General features: G+C 35.6%; 1 protein-coding gene across 6 annotated transcripts in view; it reads left to right on the top strand.

Annotated features, from left to right (window-relative positions):
- PJA2 (praja ring finger ubiquitin ligase 2) overlaps positions 1 to 25,290 on the top strand; it is a 78,664-nt gene that overhangs the window by 16,276 nt on the left and 37,098 nt on the right. For 4 of the 6 annotated variants that reach the window (XR_004349062.1, XM_032625657.1, XM_032625660.1 and 1 more), the window contains 3 exons: positions 10,304 to 10,421; positions 11,733 to 11,933; positions 13,400 to 14,450. Coding sequence is in view for 5 of the 6 variants with exons in the window: in XM_032625657.1 (XP_032481548.1) it covers positions 10,391 to 10,421; positions 11,733 to 11,933; positions 13,400 to 14,450 (1,283 nt within the window). In the remaining variant the exon portion in view is untranslated. Of the gene's footprint in view, positions 1 to 5,574; positions 5,631 to 10,303; positions 10,422 to 11,732; positions 11,934 to 13,399; positions 14,451 to 25,290 lie in introns of all 6 variants that reach the window. The other 2 variants (XM_032625659.1, XM_032625662.1) reach the window with 2 other exon arrangements.

Raw genomic sequence — 25,290 nt, forward strand, 5'->3', positions numbered from 1 at the left:
GTCCTGCCCCTAGGTACTTCAGAACCACTTTTGTTTTTAGATTCCATATACATGTGTTAGCATATGGTATTTTTTTTTCTCTTTCTAACTTGCTTCACTCTGTATGACAGACTCTAGGTCCATCCACCTCACTACAGATAACTCAATTTCGCTTCTTTTAATGGCTGAGTAATATTCCATTGTATGTATGTGCCTCATCTTCTTTATCCATTCATCTGTCGATGGACACTTAGGTTGCTTCCATGTCCTGGCTATTGTAAATAGTGCTGTAATGAACAGTGTGGTACATGACTCTTTTTGCATTATGGTCTTCTCAGGGTATATGCCTAGTAGTGGGATTACTGGGTCATATGGTAGTTTTTTCTATTTTTAGATTTTAAGGAACCTCCATACTGTTCTCCATAGTGGCTGTATCAATTTACATTCCCACCAAAAGTGTAGGAGGGTTCCTTTTTCTCCACACCCTCTCCAGCATTTACTGTTTGTAGATTTTTTAATGTTGGCCATTCTGAACAGTGTAAGGTAATACCTCATTGTAGTTTTAATTTGCATTTCTCTAATGATTAGTGATGTTGACCATCCTTTCATATGTTTGTTGGCAATCTGTATATCTTCTTAGGAGAAATGACTATTTAGGTCTTCTGCCCATTTTTACATTTTTTTTTTTTTTTTTTGATGTTGAGCTGCATGAGCTGCTTGTATATTTTGAAGATTGATCCTTTGTCAGTTGCTTCATTTGCAAATATTTTCTCCCATTCTGAGGGTTGTCGTTTCATCTTGTTTATGGTTTCCTTTGCTGTGCAAAAGTTTTGAAGTTTCATTAGGTCCCATTTGTTTATGTTTGTTTTTATTTCCATTTCTCTAGAAGGTGGGTCAAAAAGGATCTTGCTGTGATTTATGTAATAGAGTGTTGTGCCTGTGTTTTCCTCTAAGAGTTTGATAGTGTCTGGTTTTACATTTTGGTCTTTAATCCATTTTGAGTTTATTTTTGTGTATGGTGTTAGTGAATGTTCTAATTTCATTCTTTTACATGTAGCTGTCCAGTTTTCCCAGCACCACTCATTGAAGAGGCTGTCTTATCTCCATTGTATATGCTTGCCTCCTTTATCAAAGATAAGGTGACCATATGTGCGTGGGTTTATCTCTGGTCTTTTCATCCTGTTCCATTGATCTATATTTCTGTTTCTGTGCCAGTACCGTACTGTATTTATTACTGTAGCTTTGTAGTATAGTTTGAAGTTAGGAAGCCACATTCCTCCAGCTCCGTTTTTTTTCTCAAGATTGCTTTGGCTATTCAGGGTCTTTTGTGTTTCCATACAAAGTGTGAAATTTTTTGTTCTAGTTCTCTGAAAAATGCCATTGGTACTTTGATAGGGATTGCATTGAATCTGTAGATTGCTTTCAGTAGTATAGTCATTGTCACAATGTTGATTCTTTCAATCCAAGAACACGGTATATCTCTCCATCTGTTTGTATCATGTTTAATTTCTTTCATCAGTGTCTTACAATTTTCTGCGTACAGGTCTTTTGTCTCCTTAGGTAGGTTTATTCCTAGGTATTTTATTCTTTTTGTTGCAATGGTGAATGGGAGTGTTTCCTTAATTTCTCTTCCAGATTTTTCATCATTAGTATATAGGAATGCAAAAGATTTCTGTGCATTAATTTGGTATTCTGCTACTTTACCAAATTCATTGATTAGCTCTAGTAGTTTTCTGGTTGCATCTTTAGGATTCTCTATGTATAGTATCATGACATAAGCAAACAGTGAGAGCTTTACTTCTTCTTTTCTGATTTGGATTCCTTTTATTTCTTTTTCTTCTCTGATTGCTGTGGCTGAAACTTCCAAAACTATGTTGAATAATAGTGGTGAGAGTGGGTATCCTTGTCTTGTTACTGATCTTAGAGGAAATCATTTCAGTTTTTCACCATTGAGGACTATGTTGTCTGTGGGTTTGTCATATATGACCTTTATTATGTTGAGTTAGAGTCCCTCTATGCCCAGTTTCTGGAGAGTTTTTTATCATAAATGGGTGTTGAATTTTGTTGAAAGCTTTTTCTGCATCTACTGAGATTTTCATACGGTTTTTATCCTTCAATTTGTTAATATGGTGTATCACATTGATTTGCAAATATTGAAGAATCCTTGCATTCCTGGGATAAGCCCCACTTGATCATGGTGTATGATCCTTTTAATGTGATGTTGGATTCTGTTTGCTAGTATTTGGTTGAGGATTTTTGCATCTGTGTTCATCAGTCATATTGTCCTGTAGTTTGAGAAGGATAGGTGTTAGCTCTTCTCTAAATGTTTGATAGAATTCGCCTGTGAAACCATCTGGTCCTGGGCTTTTGTTTGTTTGAAGATTTTTTTTTTTTTTTTTTTTTTTGTGGTACGTGGGCCTCTCACTGTTGTGGCCTCTCCCGTTGCGGAGCACTGGCTCCGGACGCGCAGGCTCAGCGGCCATGGCTCACAGGCCCAGCCGCTCCGTGGCATGTGGGATCTTCCTGGACCAGGGCATGAACTCACATCCCCTGCATCGGCAGGCAGACTCTCAACCACTGTGCCACCAGGGAAGCCCTGTTTGAAGATTTTTAATCACCGTTTCAATTTCAGTGCTTGTGATTGGTCTGTTTATATTTTCTATTTCTTCCTGGTTCAGTCTTGGAAGGCTGTACTTTTGTAAGAATTTGTCCATTTCTTCCATGTTGTCCATCTTATTGACATACAGTTGCTTGTAGTAATCTCTCATGATCCTTTGTATTTCTGCAGTGTCAGTTGTTACTTCTCCTTTTTCATTTCTAATTCTATTGATTTGAGTCTTCTCCCTTTTTTTTTGTTTGTTTGTTTTTGCTGTATGCGGGCCTCTCACTGTTGTGGCCTCTCCCATTGCGGAACACAGGCTCCGGACGCACAGGCTCAGCAGCCATGGCTCACGGGCCCAGCTGCCCCGTGGCATGTGGGATCTTCCCGAACCGGGGCACGAACCCGTGTTGCCTGCACCAGCAGACAGAACCTCAACCACTGTGCCACCAGGGAAGTCCTCCCTTTTTTTCTTGCTGAGTCTGGCTAATGGTTTATCAACTTTGTTTATCATCTCAAAGAACCAGCTTTTAGTTTTATTGATCTTTGCTATCATTTCCTACATTTCTTTTTCATTTATTTCTGATCTGATCTTTATGATTTCTTTCCTTCGGCTAACGTTGGGTTTTTTTTTTCTTCTTTCTCTAATTGCTTTAGGTGTAAGGTTAGGTTGTTTATTTGAGATGTTTCTTGTTTCTTGAGGTAGGATCGTATTGCTGTAAACTTCCCTTTTAGAACTGCTTTTGCTGCATCCCATATGTTTTGGGTCATCGTGTTTCTAGGTATTGTTTGATTTCCTCTCTGATTTCTTTGGTGATCTCTTGGTTATTTAGTAGCATATTGTTTAGCCTCCATGTGTTTGTATTTTTTACAGTTTTTTTCCCTGTAATTGATATCTAGTCTCATAGTGTTGTGGTTGGAAAGGATACTTGATATGATTTCAGTTTTCTTAAATTTACCAAGGCTTGATTTGTGACCGAAGATATAATCTATCCTGGAGAATGTTCCATGAACACTTGAGGAGAAAGTGTATTCTGTTGTTTCTGAGTGGAATGTCCTATAAATATCAATTAAGTCCATCTTGTTTAATGTGTCATTTAAAGCTTGTGTTTCCTTATTTTTTTTCATTTTGGATGATCTGTCCATTGGTGGAAGTGGGGTGGTAAAGTCCCCTTCTATTATTGTGTTACCATTGATTTCCCCTTTTATGGCTTTTAGCATTTGCCTTATGTATTGAGGTGCTCCTGTGTTGGTTGCATAAATATTTAAATTGTTATATTTTCTTCTTGGATTGATCCCTTGATCATTATGTACTGTCCTTCTTTGTCTCTTGTAATAGTCTTTATTTTAAAGTCTATTTTGTCTGATATGAGAATTGCTTCTCCAGCTTTTTTTGATTTCCATTTGCATGGAATATTTTTTTTCCTTCCTCTCACTTTCAGTCTGTGTGTGTCCCTAGGTCTGAAGTGGGTCTCTTGTAGACAGCATATATACAGGTCTTGTTTTTGTATCCATTCAGCCCCTCTTTGTCTTTTGATTGGAGCATTTAATCCATTTACATTTCAGGTAATTATCAATATGTATGTTTCTGTTGCCATTTTCTTAATTGTTTTGGGTTTGTTATTGTAGACCTTTTCCTTCTCTTGTGTTTCCTGCCTTGAGAAGTTCCTTTACAGTATTTGCTGTAAAGCTTTTTTGTTGGTGCTGAATTCTCTTAGCTTTTGCTTGTCTGTAAAGGTTGTAATTTCTCCATCAAATCTGAATGAGATCTTTGCTGCGTAGCGTAATCTTTGTTGTAGGTTTTTCCCTTTCATCACTCTAAATATGTCCTGCCACTCCTTTCTGGCTTGCGGAGTTTCTGCTGATAGATCAGCTGTTAACCTTATGGGGATTCTCTTGTATGTTATTTGTTGCCTTCCCCTTGCTGCTTTCAATATTTTTTCTCTTTGTATTAATTTTTTTATAGTTTACTTAATATGTGTCTTGGCGTGTTTCTTCTTGGATTTATCCTTTATGGGACTCTGTGTTTCCTGGACTTGATTGACTATTTCCTCTCCCATGTTAGGGAAGTTTTCAACTGTAATCTCTTCAAATATTTTGTCAGTCCCTTTCGTTTTCTCTTCTTCTTCTGGGACCCCTAAAATTCGAATGTTGATGTGTTTAATGTTGTCCCAGAGGTCTCTGAGACTGTCCTCAATTTTTTCCATTTTTTTTTCTTTATTCTGCTCTGCAGTAGTTATTTCCACAATTTTATCTTCCAGGTCACTTACCCGTTTTTCTGCCTCAGTTATTCTGCTGTTGATTCCTTTTAGAGAATTTTTAATTTCATTTATTGTGTTGTTCATCATTGTTTGTTTGCTCTTTAGTTCTCCCATGTCCTTGTTAAACGGTTCTTGTATTTTCTTCTATTTCCAAGATTTTGGATCATCTTTACTATCATTATTCTGAATTCTCTTTCACATAGACTGCTTATCTCCTCTTCATTTGTTTGGTCTGGTTGGTTTTTACCTTGCTCCTTCATCTGCTGTGTATTTCTCTGTCTTCTTCTTTTGCTTACCGTACTTTGTTTGGGGTCTCCTTTTTGCAGGCTGCAGGTTCATAGTTCCCATTGTTTTTGGTATCTGCCCCCAGTGGGTAAGGCTGGTTCAGTGCGTTATGTAGGCTTCCTAGTGGAGGGGACTGGTGCCTGTGTTCTGTTGAATGAGGCTGGATCTTTTCTTTCTGGTGGGCAGGACTGCGTCAGGTGGTGTGTTTTGGGGTATCCGTGAACTTATGATTTTAGGCAGCCTCTCTGCTAATGGGTGGGGCTGTGTTCCTGTCTGGCTTGCTGGTTGTTTGGCATGGGGTGTCTTGCACTGGAGCTTGCTGGTCGTTGAGTGGAGCTGGGTCTTAGCATTGAGACGGGGATCTCTGGGAGAGCTCTCGCGGATTGATATTACGTGGGGCCTGGAGGTTTCTGGCGGTCCCGTGTCCTGAACTCAGCTCTCCCACCTCAGAGGCTGATGCCTGACACCCGGCTGGAACACCAAGACCCTGACAGCCACATGGCCAGGTACGTGGGGGAGTTTCTTGCCTTTTGGGAGGTCTGAGGTCTTCTGCCAGCGTTTAGTAGGTGTTCTGTAGGAGTTGTTCCACATGTAGATGTATTTTTGATGTATTTGTGGGGGGGAAGGTGATCTCCACGTCTTAACTCCTCTACCATCTTGAAGGTCCTCTTTTATTACTATTTTAGATTTTTAGTTTTCTGAATTAGTTCTACTACCACTAGCTTTCGTTTAATGTGTGTAAGTATAAGAGTTGGAGTTAGAATATAAGTATTCCCAACTCTTCGTCTCTTTTCATTATATTTCCATCAGAGAAAGGAGCACAGAATTGCCATTCATTCATTCATTCATCCCTTTTTTCACAACTGTTTAAATTCGTATCTTGTTAGAGAATGTAAAGACACAGTGCATTTAATAGACATAATGCACTTAAAGCAAGGTCTTTATCTTTAAATTCACCACAGTCTTTCAGTTCTGCTGTGGGAAGTGTACACCCCATATCCATGCTTTTCCTTGTATTCTTTTGAAGGTTGTTTCCATTGCCTATCTAGAGCTGTTGGTGTACTATCCTAGTTAAAATTATAAATGATGATATCTAGGTAAAAAGCTGGAAGATCTAGAATTAATACTTCCCTGATTAACTCCTTTAATTCTTAGACAGCAGCATATTTATGGAGTTTTTTGGGTTTTTTTTTTGGTTATTGTTTTTGTTTTTACCATTAGGAAGACGTATATGCAGATTCCACAGCACTTGAGATGAATAATCGTCACAAGTAGAGAGGAATCATATGTTACTTATTAGGTGAATAGTACTAGCAAAGGAAACGTTTCTTTAGAGAAGACTCAGAAACCAAATGTTCCCAATAAACTTTAGATACAAATTTGGCACTGATGAATTAATCATTTTAATCTTGACACACAGCTAGGTCTTTATTCTTTATTATTTATCCTCTCCTCCCTGTTTTGCTTTGTTTTCTCTTTTATACTTCAGAGATAGGAACGAGTTACATTTGTCTACATAGCTGGCCTCAGATAAAATAGAGATAGTGTCTACAGAGAGATTCTAGTCTACATTTTATTCGTAAGACAAGAGCCACTATTGAAAATGATGATGATGATGATAGAAGAAGAAGGGAATAAGAAAGTGCAAGAAATTTCAAAAATTATTGTAGAGAATATTGGAAGGCTGGAATTTAAAGCCAATGAAAGCTACCATTCCATAAATTGAAAATGAGAAAGAAAAGTTTAGAGACAAAGGATTAAACTGGGTGGGCCAAATACAGTGAAAATAGGAAGGAAAAGAAAAAAGGACATCTTTGAGACAATCTAATGAAAGCCTTTAAATTGAAGCAGCCCTACTAGGGCTATAGAGTAGACATTTTTAAAATGGTCTAAGAAAGTCCTTGCGAAATTATAGAATAATGTTTATTAAGAGAAAATCCTAATTATTCCGAAGAGAAAAATTGGTTTACCTACAAAAGGATGAGAAATAAACTGGCAGAACAGTTTCTTAACAGCAACATGGGATGCTTAGAAAACATTGCCTTTTAGAGTTTGTAAAAAATGATTTTGTTTTGACCTATATCCAAAGTGTAAGGGAAAGATGAAAATATTTTGACATGCAAAGACTCAGTGTTTACCTCCTTAAATAAAATTCCTGAAACAATTACTTGAAGATCTTCTAGTAAAGACAAAACAAACAAATGCACACCCCTTCCCAAAACAAACAAACAAAAGAAAGGAAAACATGGGTTTCAAATCAGGGGACCTAACTCAGAAGTACCATCAAAAGTTAGCACAGAAGTAGTTGGATCTTGAAAACAAGTAGACTAAATTTATATCAGGATGTTGGAGGGCTCCAAAAGTAATCTTTTAGAAGGAAGTGGATTCATGTTGAAGAAAAGTATGATTAAGAAACAGAGTGATTTTCATGATTTTGTACTCTTAACAGCACTCTCTCTTAACAGCACATTCTGCAGGCATTTATACCCACTGTTCTACCAAAGGTGCCCCGTGTCAGGAACTCTAGTAATCTTCCATGTTGCTAAGTCTAGTGGTCAGTTATAGATCCTTGTCATACTTTACCTTTTAGCAGCTTTGGCACAGTGGATCAATTCTTTGGTCTAAAGCCCTGTCTTCATTTGACATCCACACTCGGGGATTTTTTCTTTTCTCTCACAAGCCCCTCTCATGGGTCGGTTTTCCTGATACTTCTTTTTCCCTGGCCTCTTAATTTTGGATCATCTCAGGGTTCAGCCCATGAACTTCTTTCCTTCTCCAAGCCTGCTTAGACATCTCTTCCAAGTTCAAGCCCTTTTGAATATTGTCCATATCCTGATAACTCCCAAATTATACTGGCAGTTCAGAATTGTCCAGTGAACTCCAGCGTCCTATTTAACATTTCTACTTGAATATGTAATAGATATCTTAAATTTAACACATCCAGAACTAAACTCAAGATACGTTCTCCAAACCTACGTCTTCCACAGATTTTCCTGTCAGTTAATGTCAACACTGTTTTTCTAGTTGCCCAGGCTATAAAACTTAGAGTCAGCCTCAAATCCTTACCTTCTTTCATAACCTACATCAGAAAACTTTGTTGGCTCTACTTTCACAATATAGACAGAATCTGACCATTTCTCACCATCTGTTTTTACTCTGGTCCAAACCACTGTGATCTCTTGTCAGTATTGCCATAGCTTTCTAGCCAGTCTTCCTGCCTTTGACCTTGTTCCCCTTCATCTAAACACAGTAGCCAGGGCTTCCCTGGTGGCGCAGTAGTTGAGAGTCCGCCTGCCGATGCAGGGGACACGGGTTCGTGCCCTGGTCTGGGAAGATCCCACATGCCGCAGAGCGGCTGGGCCTGTGAGCCATGGCCGCTGAGCCCGCGCGTCCGGAGCCTGTGCTCCGCAACGGGAGAGGCCACAACAGTGGGAGGCCCGCGTACCAAAAAAATAAATAAATAAATAAATAAACACAGTAGCCACAGTGTTCCTTTTAAAACAGAAGTTCTCTTCTCAGAACTGTTTGGTGGTTTTCCCTCTCACTCAAAATAAAACCTACATTTCTTCTATTATCCTGTAAAGACCTATGTTGTTTGTTCCACCTTACTCCCTTCTCCCTAATTAACTTTCTGACTTCATCTGTTACTTTTTCTCATCCTCATTCCATCCCAGACTTCTTGCTAAGGTAAATTCTGGAAATTCTTACTTCAGGATCTTCTTTTTATTCTGCTGAGAATGTTCTTTCCCTAGGTTTACACGTCGCTCCCTCCTCACAGGTATTTGCTCAAATGATCCCTTCTCAGTGAGGCCTTCCCTAACCACACTACTTTAAACTGCACACCCTTAGGAGCTCTTTATTCTCTGCTCTATGTTGCTCCATAGTATTTATTGTCTAACATATCTTTATTTTTTACTTATTTGTTTAATGTCTATACCCCATACTGCAGTTTTAGGAGGGCAGGAATATTTGTCTATTTTGTTCATTGTTATATCCTCAGCACTGAAAATAGTGCCTGGAATATTGCCTTATTTCAAAGAAAAGACTGGGTAAAATACTCATGAACTTAAATCCATGGCCAGCCTTTGAGTCTGCATGTATTATTATACTGTGAATCTGTGAAGATTCAAGTTAATTACACATTATTTTTCTTACTATTAAAACAATATTAATCAGAGCTTGTGTTTTTGCCAGTATGGTAGAATTATTTTCTTGATATTCCTTTACCCTTTAGCTATTGTTAACCATCTGACTTGATTTAGCTATATTAGAACATTACTGTACAACCTATTGCTGAATTTATAATTTATACGGGAGGATATGTGTACTTTTATGTATGTTAATTTATAGCTATACATGGCTAGATAGATATATACAGTTAAACTAATTTTCAGAACTATCATCTTGTAACAACTTTAAGTTGGTGGTAGGCAGTTTAGCAATAGCTCGTTTTTAAGTAATTAAAGTATTTAATTAAAAAGCTAAGCTCTTGACAAACTTTAAAAAAAAGCACAGGTTGCAACTTTTAAAATAGTAAATAAATGGATTAACTTCAAAACAGATGAAGTCATTTTATACTTTGCATGGCAAATTTTAGTTCTTCTAATTTAGAATGGGTTTTTCTTTGGGATTAAAATATCTGAATGATCAATTGACTATTATTGTAAAGAACAAGTGTATCATTTTTATACACGTTAATTATTAATTGTCATAAGCCACTATATATTTTTAAAATGTACCACTATACATTTTTAAAATGAAGTTTGTATTCTTAGGGTTAACTTCTTTTAACAATGCCAGGGCTAAAGGAACTTAGTGTTTGATGGAGAAGCAGATAGTGTGTAGTAGACCCCCAAACAGTTTGGTCACATACCCCAATCAACACTTCTCCCAATATATTTGCTTATTTACTTATAAATTATTTGTGTGTTATTATCATTGTCAATCTTAAGGATGATATATACTTAAGGCAAGGTTTTTCAAGAGGATATCTAAATCTCTTTCAAATAGCCATCTTCATAGTTTTGAGGTTTTTTGATTGACTTGTCAGATCCAATTGTGTTTTTCTCTGTTATTATGGGCTAGCTAAGAACTTCACTAGGAGAAGTAGTATTAGTTTTGCTATTTTTGTTTTGTGCTGTATTATTACTATTTTGTTTAATCCATGGTTTCTTTGTAGGAATCTCCTGCAGCTTATCCATTGTGTGAGTAAGAACTAAATCACATCCATAATTCCACTGAACTGGGCACACAAAAACTGCCATATATGTCACAGTATACTGAAAAAGAGCCAGCAGGTAAGCAAGGTGTCTCTGTCAGTTCCTCTACATTGAGAACTTCATATTTTTCCTTCCAGATTCCTTGAGTACCATACGTGATGTGTGATCATCGTCTTACTTAAGGCTAGTTTCAATCCATGTATTGAATATTTATAAAGCTTAATTTCTAATTTTTGATACAAAAATGAGTATAAATAGAAACTCATATTTTCTTTCCATACCCCCTTGGCATCTATTGTGGAGACTATTCTTTTGGAGGTGTTGTTAAGGGTACTGGTCTGGAGTCATAATATTGGGTTATTGGAGAAGTTTCTTAAATAATTCATTTTAACCCTAGTTTTTTATTCTTTAAAATAAAATACAGTATCCACCTCAACAGGTTTGTGAGGGGATGAAGTAACAATGTAACACTTGGTATCATATATTATAATGTTACAAATACAGGTTTGTTTTTGTGCTTAAAATCAATTATATTTCTTATTCTAATGCAATAAAACAAAAATGTGTAACTTTTTCATTTATTGACTATTCCGTATACTGTGAGAAAATATTTTGTTTAGTTCCTGCATAATATATGTAAAACTCAATGGACTAAGCAAACTTTTACTATATGTATATATGAGATAATGTCCTACTCAGTAAAAGATGCTACTATTGCTACTATATATCCCTCAGGCATCAGAACTTAGTATTCGAGTTGTTCAAATGTTGATGGCTTTTTCTTTTCATACACACCATATGTATACCATTGGTAGTTTTGAAAAGTTTGACTTGGCTCACCACTGTTTTCTTTTGGAGAGTTTTACCTGACCCTGATCTTTGGGATATATTTTATTGTGGTCCCGTTAGTTCTTTATAATAGTACAGATACCATTTAAAGAAATTACTTGTTACCTTTGACTGGAATTTATTCACTTTTAATGTAATTGAAACCATCGTATCATGTACGTGTGAATAATTCACTCAACAAATATGTATTGAGCACTTATACATAAGGTACTTTGATAACTTGGAGAATCATTCTCCAATCCTTAAGGAGCTTTTACAGTATAGTAATTTGGCAAGTGGAAAAAAATTGGGGTAAGTAACATTATAAAAATCTGAAATACCTTAAAGGAACCAAACTTTAAGATATTTGGGGGGATAAGGGGGTCACATAACTCTCATAATGTAGTATTGCATGTTTTCTTTTCAGGTATGTTTTATATTACTAGTAAGGGGCATTCGATGTTCAGTAGCATATGATTTGGCAATATATGTTGAAACATTACCCCAAATGTCAGAATAAGTCATTGCTGTGTCTCTTTTATTTTTAACTTTGTTTTTCAGCAATGGATCAAGAATCCAGCAAGGCGGCCTGGCCCAAACCAGCAGGAGGATATCAGACAATCACAGGCAGGCGATATGGCAGAAGACATGCATATGTCAGTTTCAAACCGTGTATGACCAGGCATGAAAGAAGCTTAGGTAGGGCTGGTGATGACTATGAAGTGTTGGAACTAGATGATGTTCCAAAAGAAAATTCCTCAGGTATGCAACATGGGATTATTTAAAAGCTATTAATAACCATGTAAGAATTGATCTTGTAATATTTGAAATAGTGAGTGGGTTTTATGTGTGTTTCTGAGTATAAATGCTATACATTTCCTATCAAGAAATTCATTTCAAAATTTTCTATTAACTTAATAGTGTATACATTTAAACATAGAAAAAGATAGAATATGGCCAATCAATAACTACATTGTCATGGCAGTGATTACATGTTGTCACATCCTTCAGCCAGAGGAATTCTTCATCTTTCAATCCAAAAAAATTTTTAATGTGAACTGAGTATATTTTTCCCTGCATATTACATTTAAATAGCTTTTTGTTTTATTTGTATCTCAATAATTTAGCTTGGTTAAGTTGATTCTTTTAGAATCATATAAAATATAAATGTCAAGTAATACATAGTTATTTAATTAAAATTTCCTAATTATTCATTAGTTTGAAAAAGTATTTTGCAGGTATCCATGTACTATAACTACACATTTTTGGACTGGAATGTCATCTTCCTCTTGTCCTGAGCAAACTTGATAATTCTAGGTTTTTTTTTTTAACTGTCATTTATATATAAGAATCTGAATTATTACCTAAGGTCCTTCTGTTAAAGCAGCCTTTTTGTGATATGATAAGACTTCCCTTCAGTTATTTATAAATTTTTGTTCCAACAGGTCTTAGCATCTTCATTTTTTGTTATTACATTAGTGATGGTAAAAGATAGTCATGTTTAAAGTAATTTGTGGAGTAGATAGGATTTTACTCTTGTCTCAGAATTCTGACAAACTATGACAAAGAGAATCAACATATTGACTCTTTTGTTGTTTTTCACTGATAGCTGTAACATAGTTAAAGTTAACTCATTGTAGGTATATTTTAACAATTCATTTTGGGGATAGAAATGTAATATTATGTATCTAGGGACTGAGATATAATCTTCTGAATTGACATAAAACACAGTAGAGTCTCATTTCTGTTAGGTCTGTATATAGCCTGTTCTTATATCTATTATAACCACCTTTTAAAATATCTACATGTAAAAAAAAAACTGCATGTAATAAAGTAATTTAAGTCTGAATTGCAACGTCCAACAACTGGGAGGGCAGATTGGTTACCCTGTGACTTCACTTATGCCTCTCATTGTTAGTCTCTCATTAGCCTCTCTTTTAAATGTCTTTTACAGAATGTTTTAGGTATTAGGATTTAGATGAAAAACCTACAGAAGACATCTGAGGGAGAGGATATTAAGAGGCTACACAGTGGCATAAATGAACTCATAGGGTAACCAGTCCGCCCTCCCAGTTAAGTTAGGGAGCCTATAAGCACCTGTCAGAGAAATTCACTCATATTCTCAAATAAGTAATAATTGGTATGATTTCTAGTTAAAGAGTCATTATTAAATAAAACATTATCTAAATTAACCCCTCTAAATATGTTTTCTTTTGTTCCCTATGAAGGTTCCAGTCCATTGGATCAAGTTCATTCTTCTTTACCCAATGACCCTTTATTTGAAAAAACTGAAGCAGAAATTCCCATTTGTGATACAGCATTGAATCAAACCATTGAGAGCAGTGCATCCTTTGCTGCAGTACATCATAGCGAGGAAGGCAGGGAGACCTTAGGAAGCAGTACGGATCTTCACAATCATTCTGAGGGAGAATATACTTCAGGAGTTTGTAATGCTTCAAGTGTCCAAAATGGAATTACATTGGTTCATACTGACTCTTATGATCCAGATGGCAGACATGGAGAGGATAATGACAGTCATCAGCTCTCTGCAGACGTTGTGGAAGGTGGTAGATATCAGAAAGCATTGGGCAATACAGTGTTTGAGTTGGAAAATGGAGAGGTAGAGGCATACACTGGTCTTTCACCGACAGTTCCCTCTTTTAACTGTGAATTAAGAGATGAGTTTGAAGAGGTAGATTCAGCACCTTTAGTGAAAAGTTCAACTGGTGATACTGAGTTTGTCAATCAGAACAATCAGGGATTTCAGAGGTCCTCTTCTGAAGATGAAGTGGTTAGAAAGAAACAACAAAATAATACTAGCCAGGAGAGACAAAGAGAAAATTCAGTTGAAGATTCAGCCTGTGCTCCCAGGCATATTTGCAGTGAGCAAAATACCAGTGATAGGGGCAAAAACCAGGGAAGTTCTCCTGAACAGGTAGTGAGGCCCAAAGTTAGGAAACTGATAAGTTCAAGCCAGGTGGACCAAGAAACAGGTTTTAATAGGCATGAGGCTAAACAAAGAAGTGTTCAGAGGTGGAGAGAGGCTTTGGAAGTTGAGGAAAATGGCTCGGATGACCTCTTAATAAAATGTGATGACTATGATGGAGAACATGATTGTATGTTCTTGGATCTGCCTTTCGCAAGAGTTACACAGAGAGAAACAGAAGATAACCAAATAACACCAGAAAATGGAGCCACAGGAAGGCAAGAAGTTGTGGATAACACGTTTTGGAATGGCTGTGGAGATTATTACCAACTGTATGACAAAGATGAAGATAGGTAAGGTTTCGTGCTGTGCTTTGTGAGATGGTTTAGTGAGCAAAGTGGTTTATTTCTAGTACCATGATATTTGGTGGATGGGCTGTCTGACATGGTCAGTGAGTTAGATATTTTGACTTATCAAATATTCTTATTTACTGAGTGGTAACCATACATGTAAACTACTCGTTAGTTTTTCACAGAAACTCTCTTTGAGGGATTTCAGGAGTTTACAGAAATTATAAGTTCAGGTAATGGTTATTCATTATTATAAAAAGAGCTACTTATTATTTCCGTTCATGGTATTTCAGTTAATAAAATGCAAGGTAAACATTTATTGTATTTAAAAAAATTTCTAAGCCAGTCTGGGTTTAAAAAGTGATTAAAACCACAGAAAATTTTGATTGGTAATATTGCATTAACTTTGCCAGTATTTACTAATATCACCTGTTTATTCTTCCTGTTGCTGTTCCTGTCACTGTTTATTTTTTACTTATTTTTGTTTAGCACTTAATTTTCATTAACAACTTTATGTGGTACATTCTATTATTTTCCGCATTTATAGATGAAACTGAGGCATAAGAGCACTTACTAACTTCCTAAGGTCACAAAGCTAGTAAAAGGTGGAGCTGGAATTTGATTATCTACTTATTGACTAACTCCAGGCTCTGTGTTCTTCACCACTATAATTTACTATTTTCAAGAGAACATATAACTTTTCTTATAATAAGCATTCTGTTTCCTCTTACATAGATTCCTTTTTTTCCAAACTGTAGGACAACAGAAAGAAGAGAGAAATGGAGAATTTCTTTGTCCAACTGCTGACTTTTCATTACCCCAGAGTCACTTTCACCTATCCTTTTAAGCTAGTGGGAACCCTTGCCATGCTCAATTACAGTGCAATTTCAAGATTTTATTAATTTAAAGAAATAGTTTTTTATAACTAGAAAGTACTACAAGGGAAGAAATTTATCCTTTTGAATATGAATGCATTTTATATATTTTATTTCATATCATAAAGTTAATAAAATCTTTTTGATTTTCATTGGATGTATGAATTAAGCTTCCGTAGTATAGTATAAGTAACTTGTAGAAACAATTAAAATATTTCTACTGCTATCTTGAAGTTTGTAAACTTCAAGGGTTAGCAGACAATATTTATGTAACCTACTATTTTCTAAGCTAAGAATAAAGTTAGTTAAGAACTTGTGCCTGAGACTTCCCTGGCAGTCCAGTGGTTAGGATGCTGCACTTCCACTGCAGGGGATACAGGTTCTATCCCTGGCTGGGGAACTAAGATTTTGTATGCCGTGTCGTGCGGCCAATTAAAAAAAAAAAAAAAAAAGAACTTGTGCCTGATTTATTTCTGTTTTTCAGTTTAGGTCCACAGTCTTTTATCCAAAATCCGCAAAGTTCTAAAAACAGAAATTGACAACAAAACCTGACCTAATATTAACTTACTTGATGGCAGATCTAGATCTAAATTAAAACGAGGACTATTTTCAAGTATTCATACATTTTGCTACAGAAATATGAAAGTGTTTGATTTCTGGGTGCTGGCTTAGACCCCAGTGGGAATTGTTAAGTAGTATTTCTAAGCATTTTTTACTACATTTTGCTTTTTTGAAGAAAATCATTTAATTTGGCTGTGATTTCTCCATTATAGACAATAATCAAAAATAAAAGCTTCTTTTGTTTGCTTTTTATAGTTAGGCCTGATGTCATCTAATGAAGTTGATGAAATATTTACACTGTTTTCCACCCTCAAGAAAAAGGGTAGTTTACTTGGCTCTTGGTTGTTTTTTTTTAAATTATTTTATTTATTTATTTTTTAACATCTTTATTGGAGTATAATTGCTTTACAATGGTGTGTTAGTTTCTGCGTTATAACAAAGTGAATCAGTTGTACATATATACATATCCCCATATCTCTTCCTTCTTGCGTCTCCCTCCCTCCCACCCTCCCTAACCCACCCCTCTAGGTGGTCACAAAGCACCAAGCTGATCTCCCTGTGCTATGCGACTGCTTTCCACTAGTTATCTATTTTACATTTGGTAGTGTATATGTGTCCATGCCACTCTCTCACTTCGTCTCAGTTTACCCTTCCCCCTCCCAGTATCCTCAAGTCCATTCTCTAGTAGGTCTGCGTCTTTATTCCCGTCTTGCCCCTAGGTTCTTCATGACCATTTTTTATTTGATTTTTAGATTCCATATATATGTGTTAGCATACAGTATTTGTTTTCTCTTTCTGACTTCACTCTGTATGACAGACTCTAGGTCCATCCACCTCACTACAAATAACTCAATTTTGTTTCTTTTTATGGCTGAGTAATATTCCATTGTATGTATGTGCCACATCTTTATCCATTCATCTGTCGATGGGCACTTAGGTTGCTTCCATGTCCTGGCTATTGTAAATAGAGCTGCAGTGAACATTGTGGTACATGACTCATTTTGAATTATGGTTTTCTCAGGGTATATGCCCAGAAGTGGGATTGCTGGGTCATATGGTAGTTCTATTTTTAGTTTTTTAAGGAACGTCCATACTGTTCTCCATAGTGGCTGTGTCAATTTACATTCCCACCAACAGTGCAAGAGGGTTCCCTTTTCTCCAAACCCTCTCCAGCATATATTGTTTGTAGATTTTTTGATGATGGCCATTCTGACTGGTGTGAAATGATATCTCATTGTAGTTTTGATTTGCATTTCTCTAATGATTAATGATGTTGAGCGTTCTTTCATGTGTTTGTTGGCGATCTGTATATCTTCTTTGGAGAAATGTCTGTTTAGGTCTTCTGCCCATTTTTGTATTGGGTTGTTTGTTTTTTTAATATTGAGATGCATGAGCTGCTTGTAAATTTTGGAGATTAATCCTTTGTCAGTTGCTTCATTTGCAAATATTTTCTCCCATTCTGAGGGTTGTCTTTTCGTCTTGTTTATGGTTTCCTTCACTGTGTAAAAGGTTTTAAATTTCATTAGGTCCCATTTGTTTATGTTTGTTTTTATTTCCATTTCTCTAGGAGGTAGGTCAAAAAGGATCTTGCTGTGATTTATGTCATAGAGTGTTCTGCCTATGTTTTCCTCTAAGAGTTTGATAGGGTCTGACCTTACATTTAGGTCTTTACTCCATTTTGAGTTTATTTTTGTGTATGGTGTTAGGGAGTGTTCTAATTTCATTCTTTTCCATGTAGCTGTCCAGTTTTCCCAGCACCGCTTATTGAAGAGGCTGTCTTTTCTCCACTGTATATTCTTGCCTCCTTTATCAAAGATAAGGTGACCATATGTGCGTGGGTTTATCTCTCGACTTTCTATCCTGTTCCATTGATCTATATTTCTGTTTCTGTGCCCGTACCATACTATCTTGATGACTGTAACTTTGTAGTATAGTCTGAAGTCAGGGAGCCTGATTCGTCCAGCTCCGTTTTTCTTTCTCAAGATTGCTTTGGCTCTTCAGGATCTTTTGTGTTTCCATACAACTTGTGAAATTTTTTGTTCTAGTTCTGTGAAAAATGCCAGTGGTAGTTTGATAGGGTTTGCATTGACTCTGTAGATTGCTTTGGGTAGTAGAGTCATTTTCACAATGTTGATTCTTCCAATCCAAGAGCATGGTATATCTCTCTGTCTCTTTGTATCATCTTTAATTTCTTTCATCAGTGTCTTATAATTTTCTGCATACAGGTCTTTTGTCTCCTTAGGTGGGTTTATTCCTAGATATTTTATTCTTTTCGTTGCAGTCGTAAATGGTAGTGTTTTCAGCTCTTCGTTTTTAAATTGATTTTTGTTGTTGTTGTTGTTAATAGTAGCATTGTTTTCTTTGCCTAGAATGATTCTGGCCTTTTAAGAGTTATAGGGTGTTGTCTTTGTATATTTATTTATAAGTTTTTTCCTTGAGTGATAATGTCAGTACTCTGAAAAATGACAGATTTTTTAATAAACAGAGTATAGATGAGAAAAACACAGTTGATAGAAACTTTTTAGTAATATATTGACTTACAGAACCTATAGTTGGGTGTACTTAAATGATGGAACTAATTTTAGAGTATTCTTTAAGACACATCGAAATGACAGAAACACTTAATATTTTTTGTTTGTTTGTTTTTTAAGGCTTTCATCAAGGATAATGATTCTACCTAGGATTCTACCTATATATGCATCTGTAAGCCTTAAGATGTATTTTAGGACCTCATTTAAATAGTCTGTACAATCTTGGGGAGTAATTCTATTTCTGTGCTACTGTTCCAGTTCCTCTGCCCTTACTCTCTGCAAGAGATCACAGTTCCAGGATGCCTTTTAATATGGCGCCAGATAAATGTTGAAATTTCATAGCTGTACACTCCTGTTTAGTTTCATTTTGCCACTTGTTCATCTTCCTAATGTTTTACTGTCGTTCTCCTAAGTTCTGGTATTTGCAGATTGGAGAAATGGGGAAACACAGTGACTCTCTCACCAGTACCTTGAGAAGGAAAGTATAAATAGCTTCTGCTTTGCGTCTGTGAGGGATTTTTGCATTTTCTCTGCTTTGTAAAACTTGAAGATGATATACTTGAGTTTTCTTGTCATGTTAGTATTATAATAACTACAGAACTCTCTTATAAAGAACATAAACTAAAATTTACTGTGACATTTCAAGGTATAGGAATTTTTGGCCCCTTAAAAAGTATATAGTTTATTCTTTACAACTGGAAAAATACTTTAATGAATGTACGGCCTGATTCCCTGAAATATTTTAAATGATCACTTAATCACATCTGAAACATTACACTTTATGGGATAAGCATTGTAGCTGGTTGTATTGCTCTGAGCTGTTTGACGAGAACTGAACGCCACCTTATTAAATTACAACTGCAAGGGGAATTTTAACAGGCAGCATATAATTACCAGACTTGGAATTAGACCGGAGCGTTAGGTTAATACCCTGCTCTTTTGAAATATACCCTGAGAACTTTAATAACTGTTTGAGGACGAGATCTTGAGTTTAAAAGAACCTTTCAGCCATGCCAGCACATTTTAACCTTAGGCCTAATTGCTCTGAAGAGAGGTTAACCACTTCTTATCTCTTAACCACTTCTTATAGTACTTGAGGTTTTTTGGCAGAGTTTTTGTCCCTAGGCCTTAACCTTGCTTAAAAGGTAAAAAACCTTACCAAAGATAAAAATGTCAGGACAACTTTTTTGTCGTTGTTGATGACTTTGGGAGAATAAAAAGAATATTGGTTATTTAGTTGATTACAATTTGATATACTTAAAAGGGATTTATTGAAATCCTCCCAGGGGTCACATTTTGTTTCAGGTACTCTGTAAATACAAATAATCATGATTCCTGTTGCCTTGGTGTTCACCAGCCTTATGAGGAAGACAGAATATACAGATAATTATCATGAGGCTAAATTAAGCTCCTTTCCTCTCCTGTATGTTTGCTGAAAGCCATGAAGAAAGCTCCTCTGATCTCGCTATCTCCCAACAAGTAAAACATCTATGAACAACCAAAACAAAGATCTTTAAGCACATGCTCTAATATTTTAGGAACACTTTATATCTTGTTTCCAAGTTCATAGAAGTTTAAAAGGAGTAAATTGGGGATAAATAACTTTGTTCCTCAGGCATGCTAGGGAGTCATAGATTACAATATTTTGATACTAGGGGAAAAGATCAGAAAGTTGTAAAAGGCAGGCAGAATTCAAAAAGAAAAACCAGGGACTTCCCTGGAGGTCCCATGGTACTGCCAAGGGCTCAGGTCTGATCCCTGGTCAGGGAACTAAGGTCCCACAACCTGCCTGGCACAGCCAAAAAACCAAACCATTTGGGCCTTATTTACAAAATTAAGTAGACATAGATTTGAACAGCTTCCATTTGTATTACTTTATTACAACATAGTTCAGTGTTAGTACTAGTAAAAAGTCCCAAACTGTTAGATTATGTTTAGTATACTATTTTGGAAAATGCAGAGAATTATATAATATGTTTTAATATAATTTCCTTCCAGAGTATTTTCAATAAAATTCAAAAGTGTTTTTGATCCACAGATGGTCAGATAAGAAAATTACCTAAAACTTCACTCTTCCCTAAGCTCCTATATAGTTGAGTTTTTGTGGATGTGATAAATATCAAAGAAGACAAACAAACCATTCCTTGGGGGACTTAGGGAATAAGAGGTTGCTTTTGCCTGGTTTTACTTCTGTATCTTATTTATACCTAGATTTGTACATAAAATGTTTTGTCTAGAAACCACATATAATTTTATTTATGTGAAAAAGGTTTTTTGATTCACAATTGAATCTGTAAAGAGTGTAATACTTGAGTAAGTTATAGTTTTTTGCTCTTGCATATACCTCTAAATGTTAATGGGAGACAGTACTAAGGAAAGACCATATAAAAGTCACAGTGGTATTTTAGTTTTTACTTTGAAAAATTTTTAATGTTTGACTCATACGCTTTTATAATCAAGAATAAATGGGTCCTCGTTAGTCCATGACCATTTTGTGTCCTGTTTGTTCTGTTGGTTGTTCTCCTTGAAAAGTTATTTTAAAATCTTTTCTCTTTTTGCTTTTAGTTCCTTATACTCCTGTCATTCTTAGTGGATAACTTTGTCTCTGCTTTCCTGGAGATACTGAAATAATTAAATGTGAACTTTCTTGTTTTCCTCTCCTCCATCAGAATACATATTAACATACTAACATATTAGAATATGTTGGTATTGGTTCCTATTTTAAATTTCTTCTTCAGTGAAGAGAGCTGACTTTTCTCATTCTGTGCCTGCAGTCATATCTGACACCTTACATATCTGTTACCTTTACTCCTGGGTTCCTTTTCTAAATCCTGGGGGCAGCTTTCATTGATCTTGCTCCCTCTTTTAACTACTTGCCTGTTTATATTTTCTCTGACACTGCTGAATTTTCAGAATAAATGTTCCACATACTCTGCTTCTGTTCCTTCACTATCCACTATTATTAAATGCCTCAAAATCTAACTCCCTGTATTATTTCTATATTCTCCCATGTTAACGGTGACCTCCCAATTTCCATAGCCAATTGATTTTTTTCTCTACCCATTTTCTTTGACTTCAGTGCTACCATTGAGCTGTTTGCTCACCCTTTTCTGCTCCATGGTTTCTCTTCCATTGACCTATGTTCGATGCTTCTTTGCTGCATCTTCTTTGGGGTCTGCAAACTTTTTTTAAAAGTTTGACCAGATAATAAATATTTTAGGCTTTGTGGACCAAAAGGCAATATTGAGGATATTATGTGGATACTTGTATGACCATTTTAAAATGAAAAAAACATCCTTAGCGTCCGGGCCACTAAAAAACAGACAGGTGGCCGGATTTGGCTTCTGCTCCAGGGCATAATTTGCTGACCTCTGGTATAAAGCTGTTGGGTGACCAGGAGGCTGATACTGCTATTCAGTAAGACCAGAGGATGTCAAGTAGATTTTCTTTGGTAGAGAAAAGAGGAAAATGGTGGTGTGCTGGTAGGAAATCCAAATGAAATTTCTAAGCAAACCGCTTATATAATGAAAGAAGTAACTACCTTTATTAAATGTTTACCATTTTCCAAAAATTGTGCAAAACATTTTATCTGTGGTATTCATTTAAACAGCACTGTAGACCTGAAAAGTAAATATTAATATCCTCATTTTACAGATGAGGAGAAGTGAGCTCAGGGAAGTTCATTCATTGCCCAGGCTTGTACTAGTAAGTACTGAGCAGATCCTAACCTAAACTCTGTCAGACTTCAGAGCTTGCTCTTGCCATTGTGGCGTTCCACTGCCACGGTGAAAAAGGCTATCGTATGTTGTAGATGGAACTTTCACCTGATGTTAACTGTAGTATTTTGTTTCTTCAGTAAAGAAATTGCCTGTGGTAGGTTTTTTGTTTTTCATAGTAAAAAATCTTAGCCATCGATTCATAGTTTCCTCTGACTAGCCCTCTGAGCCAGTTTGGACTTTTAGAGCTACAAATTATTAATAGACATTAAGTTTGAAATTTTTCATAGATAATAACATTCAGAATGAATTATTAATAGGAAATTATTGATTACTTTCTATCACTTATATCACAAATGTATGTTAATTTCTGGGGAACGTACTTCAAAGACGATTAATTATTGGCCCTTTTTAAATAAACTGATATCACTGAAAGTTGTCTATGTAAAGTCGTTTGATAGCACAGTCTTAACTTCCGAGAGCTTACAGGTGCTTCACAATTGAGACAGATCTCCTTAGATGCTTTTCTGGGAAAAGGAACTGTGATTTTGCACTTAGAAAAATACCTTTAAAAGCAGTGTTAAAGAAGCAGCTGCACTTTAGTGGTTTAGACTGAACGAATAAGAAGGCTAGTCAATGAATTAATTGAAAAACAAAAGAAGCAGTGTTGTAGAGGAAGGTCTTGAAAGAGTGATCTGGTCCTGAAATGGGAAAAAAGGTGAAGTGATTGTGAAGACATTCTTGGTGGTGGGAGGAATAGTTGTGATGAAAATTCGTATTTGGGGGACAGCACTTGGAATAGAGCATATTGGAAGGAAAGAGTTGGATGTAAGGATGTACTCATAACTGGGATCGTATGTAGTAAATCATAAGTGCCATTCGAAGTTCAAACTTTTTTTTTTCTGTAGGCCAGTATTTTTTAAAGAGGGTAAAATATATTAAGTGGCACACAGACAAGTGTTTTTAATTTTTATCATTATATATTTATATTAGTGTGAATCAAAAAAAATATAGCTAGCACATCAAATTTGGAACTTTATGGATATTGCTTAAGAGATAACTAAAATGTATTTGAGTGAAAAAAAACTGTTGTTTAAAAAAAAGATTTGTTAATAGTTGCTGATGATATTATTTACTAAGCACTGTTAGAATGTTTTCTATATATTAACTCATTTATTCCTCAAATGAACTCAATGAGATAGTGGATGCTATTATATTTACCTGATAGGTGAGGCAATAAAGGTACAGAGAGGTTAAGTAACTTTTTCACAGCTAATAACTGGTGCATTCAAATCCAGGCCAGCTGACTCCAGAACCTGTGTTCTCAACTGCTGTACCTTAAGACACAGTGTTAATGTACAACTGTAGCAAAAATTGTGAGGACTGTAGGCAAATGGCTTAAGTTTATGAAATGCAGCTTTAGTAGAGAGGAACTGTTGAAAATTTTTGGAGTAATGTTATAAATGTACTGTTTGATATAAATGGAAGTGATAGGGATATTCAGAATGCGTTCTTTAAGTGAGTTGAGGGATTTGGGATTAAGTTTAGGGGCACCAGTTAATAATTGATTGTCTCAATCTAGGTTTGGAGAAAAGCACTTGAACCAAGGTTTGTTAGGGGAAATGGAGAAAAAGGAGCTAGGACATAAGAGCCATTGGACAGAAAGAATGGAAAGTAAAAAAGGACTTAAAAGTGGAGAGTTTGTGAAGAGTCAAAGATATGTGGTTTCCAGCTTAAGGGCAGGGTAATACCATTAGATAGAAAATCAAGAAAGGGACTTATATGGCAGATGAATTTTGTTATAAAAATATAATTTTTAAAAGGAGGCTGAAAATCTAAAAATGTTTGGTGGGCAGTTAGTGGTTATAAAAGCTTAGTATGGTGATCAGGGCTGGGGATATATATTTAAAAGTTATCTACTTTGAGGTGAGTGTTATGTGTAATGACTAATAATGATGTAGGCCAGGGGTCTGCAAACTTTCTTAAGGGGCCAGATAGTAAATATTTTAGGTTTTTTAAACTAAGAGGCAAAATCCAATATAAATAGGTAAAAAAAAAACATTTTTAGCTCACATACCATAAAACAAACAAAACAGGCAGCAGGGCCAGATTTGGCTAAAAGACTATAGTTTGCCAGTCCTTGACATAAGCTTCTTAAATATGTTGACTGTTTATCATAGACATTCTTTTTCTATTGAAATTTGGAGATATTCCATCAGTTATTTCATTAATTCAGAAAAGTTCAGAAGTTCATATGTTATCTTTCTGGACAGGATCAATCTCTGAGAGAAATGTTTAAAAAATGAAATTCACTTTTAAGTAGATATTAAAAATTGCCAGAAATTAATCTAGAAATCCAACCCTACTTCTTAAAAACATTTCAAAACTGGAGTTGGTAATTTAGCTGTGAATTTGAGAAGCTTCATTGTCAAGGGAAGTTAGCTCAGTAAGCTCCTTTAAAACTATTTTCTGTGTTAGATTTTGACACTGATACAAGTCTGGAAATGATTTACTTGATCTTAGATTATTCTTTGGGTCACAGAAAATTTTATAGAATATAAGCAGTTTTGGCTCATACCCAGTGAAGGAACACCTTTTATTTGCTATGCCAGGGCTCTGTTCTATTTCTTCTCCAGGATGTTTGGGCCCTGAAAATTGGAAATTGATTTTATTTTTTTTTACTTCTGCTAACTTCTCAGAGCTCAGATTAATGCTGCTCTTCGTTAATTGCATCTTGGGTTTATCTGCCTGTAGAAGGAGACAATACCAATTATCACTTCCTTTCAAAAAAGTAAATTAAATTTTGTTATTTTTGGGTTTCTTAAAAGTCAGTGCACAAAGGGTAATATCTTTAAGAGAATTCTTGACCAGAATGGTTGATATGGTTAGAAAAAGCATTTAAGATTTATTTTCAACACTGTTAAGTAATATTTTAGCTTCTGGTAGTATAAGATGTCTGATGCTTTGCGAGTTGTTGAATGTAGCCAAATTAACCAAAGTTAAATACGTATACTATCTAAAAGTAATTCTTCAGAGATTTTTTTATTAACCCTTTTATCACACTTTTTCATTCCTTATTGAAATATTCTCTTGAGTTGAAATTTATTTTGTGTTCACAGTCTTACCAAAGGACTTCAGTAAAGATTTGTCAGTGCTGCTT

This window comes from Phocoena sinus, chromosome 3, assembly GCF_008692025.1.
Source record: "Phocoena sinus isolate mPhoSin1 chromosome 3, mPhoSin1.pri, whole genome shotgun sequence".
Taxonomy (NCBI): domain Eukaryota; kingdom Metazoa; phylum Chordata; class Mammalia; order Artiodactyla; family Phocoenidae; genus Phocoena; species Phocoena sinus.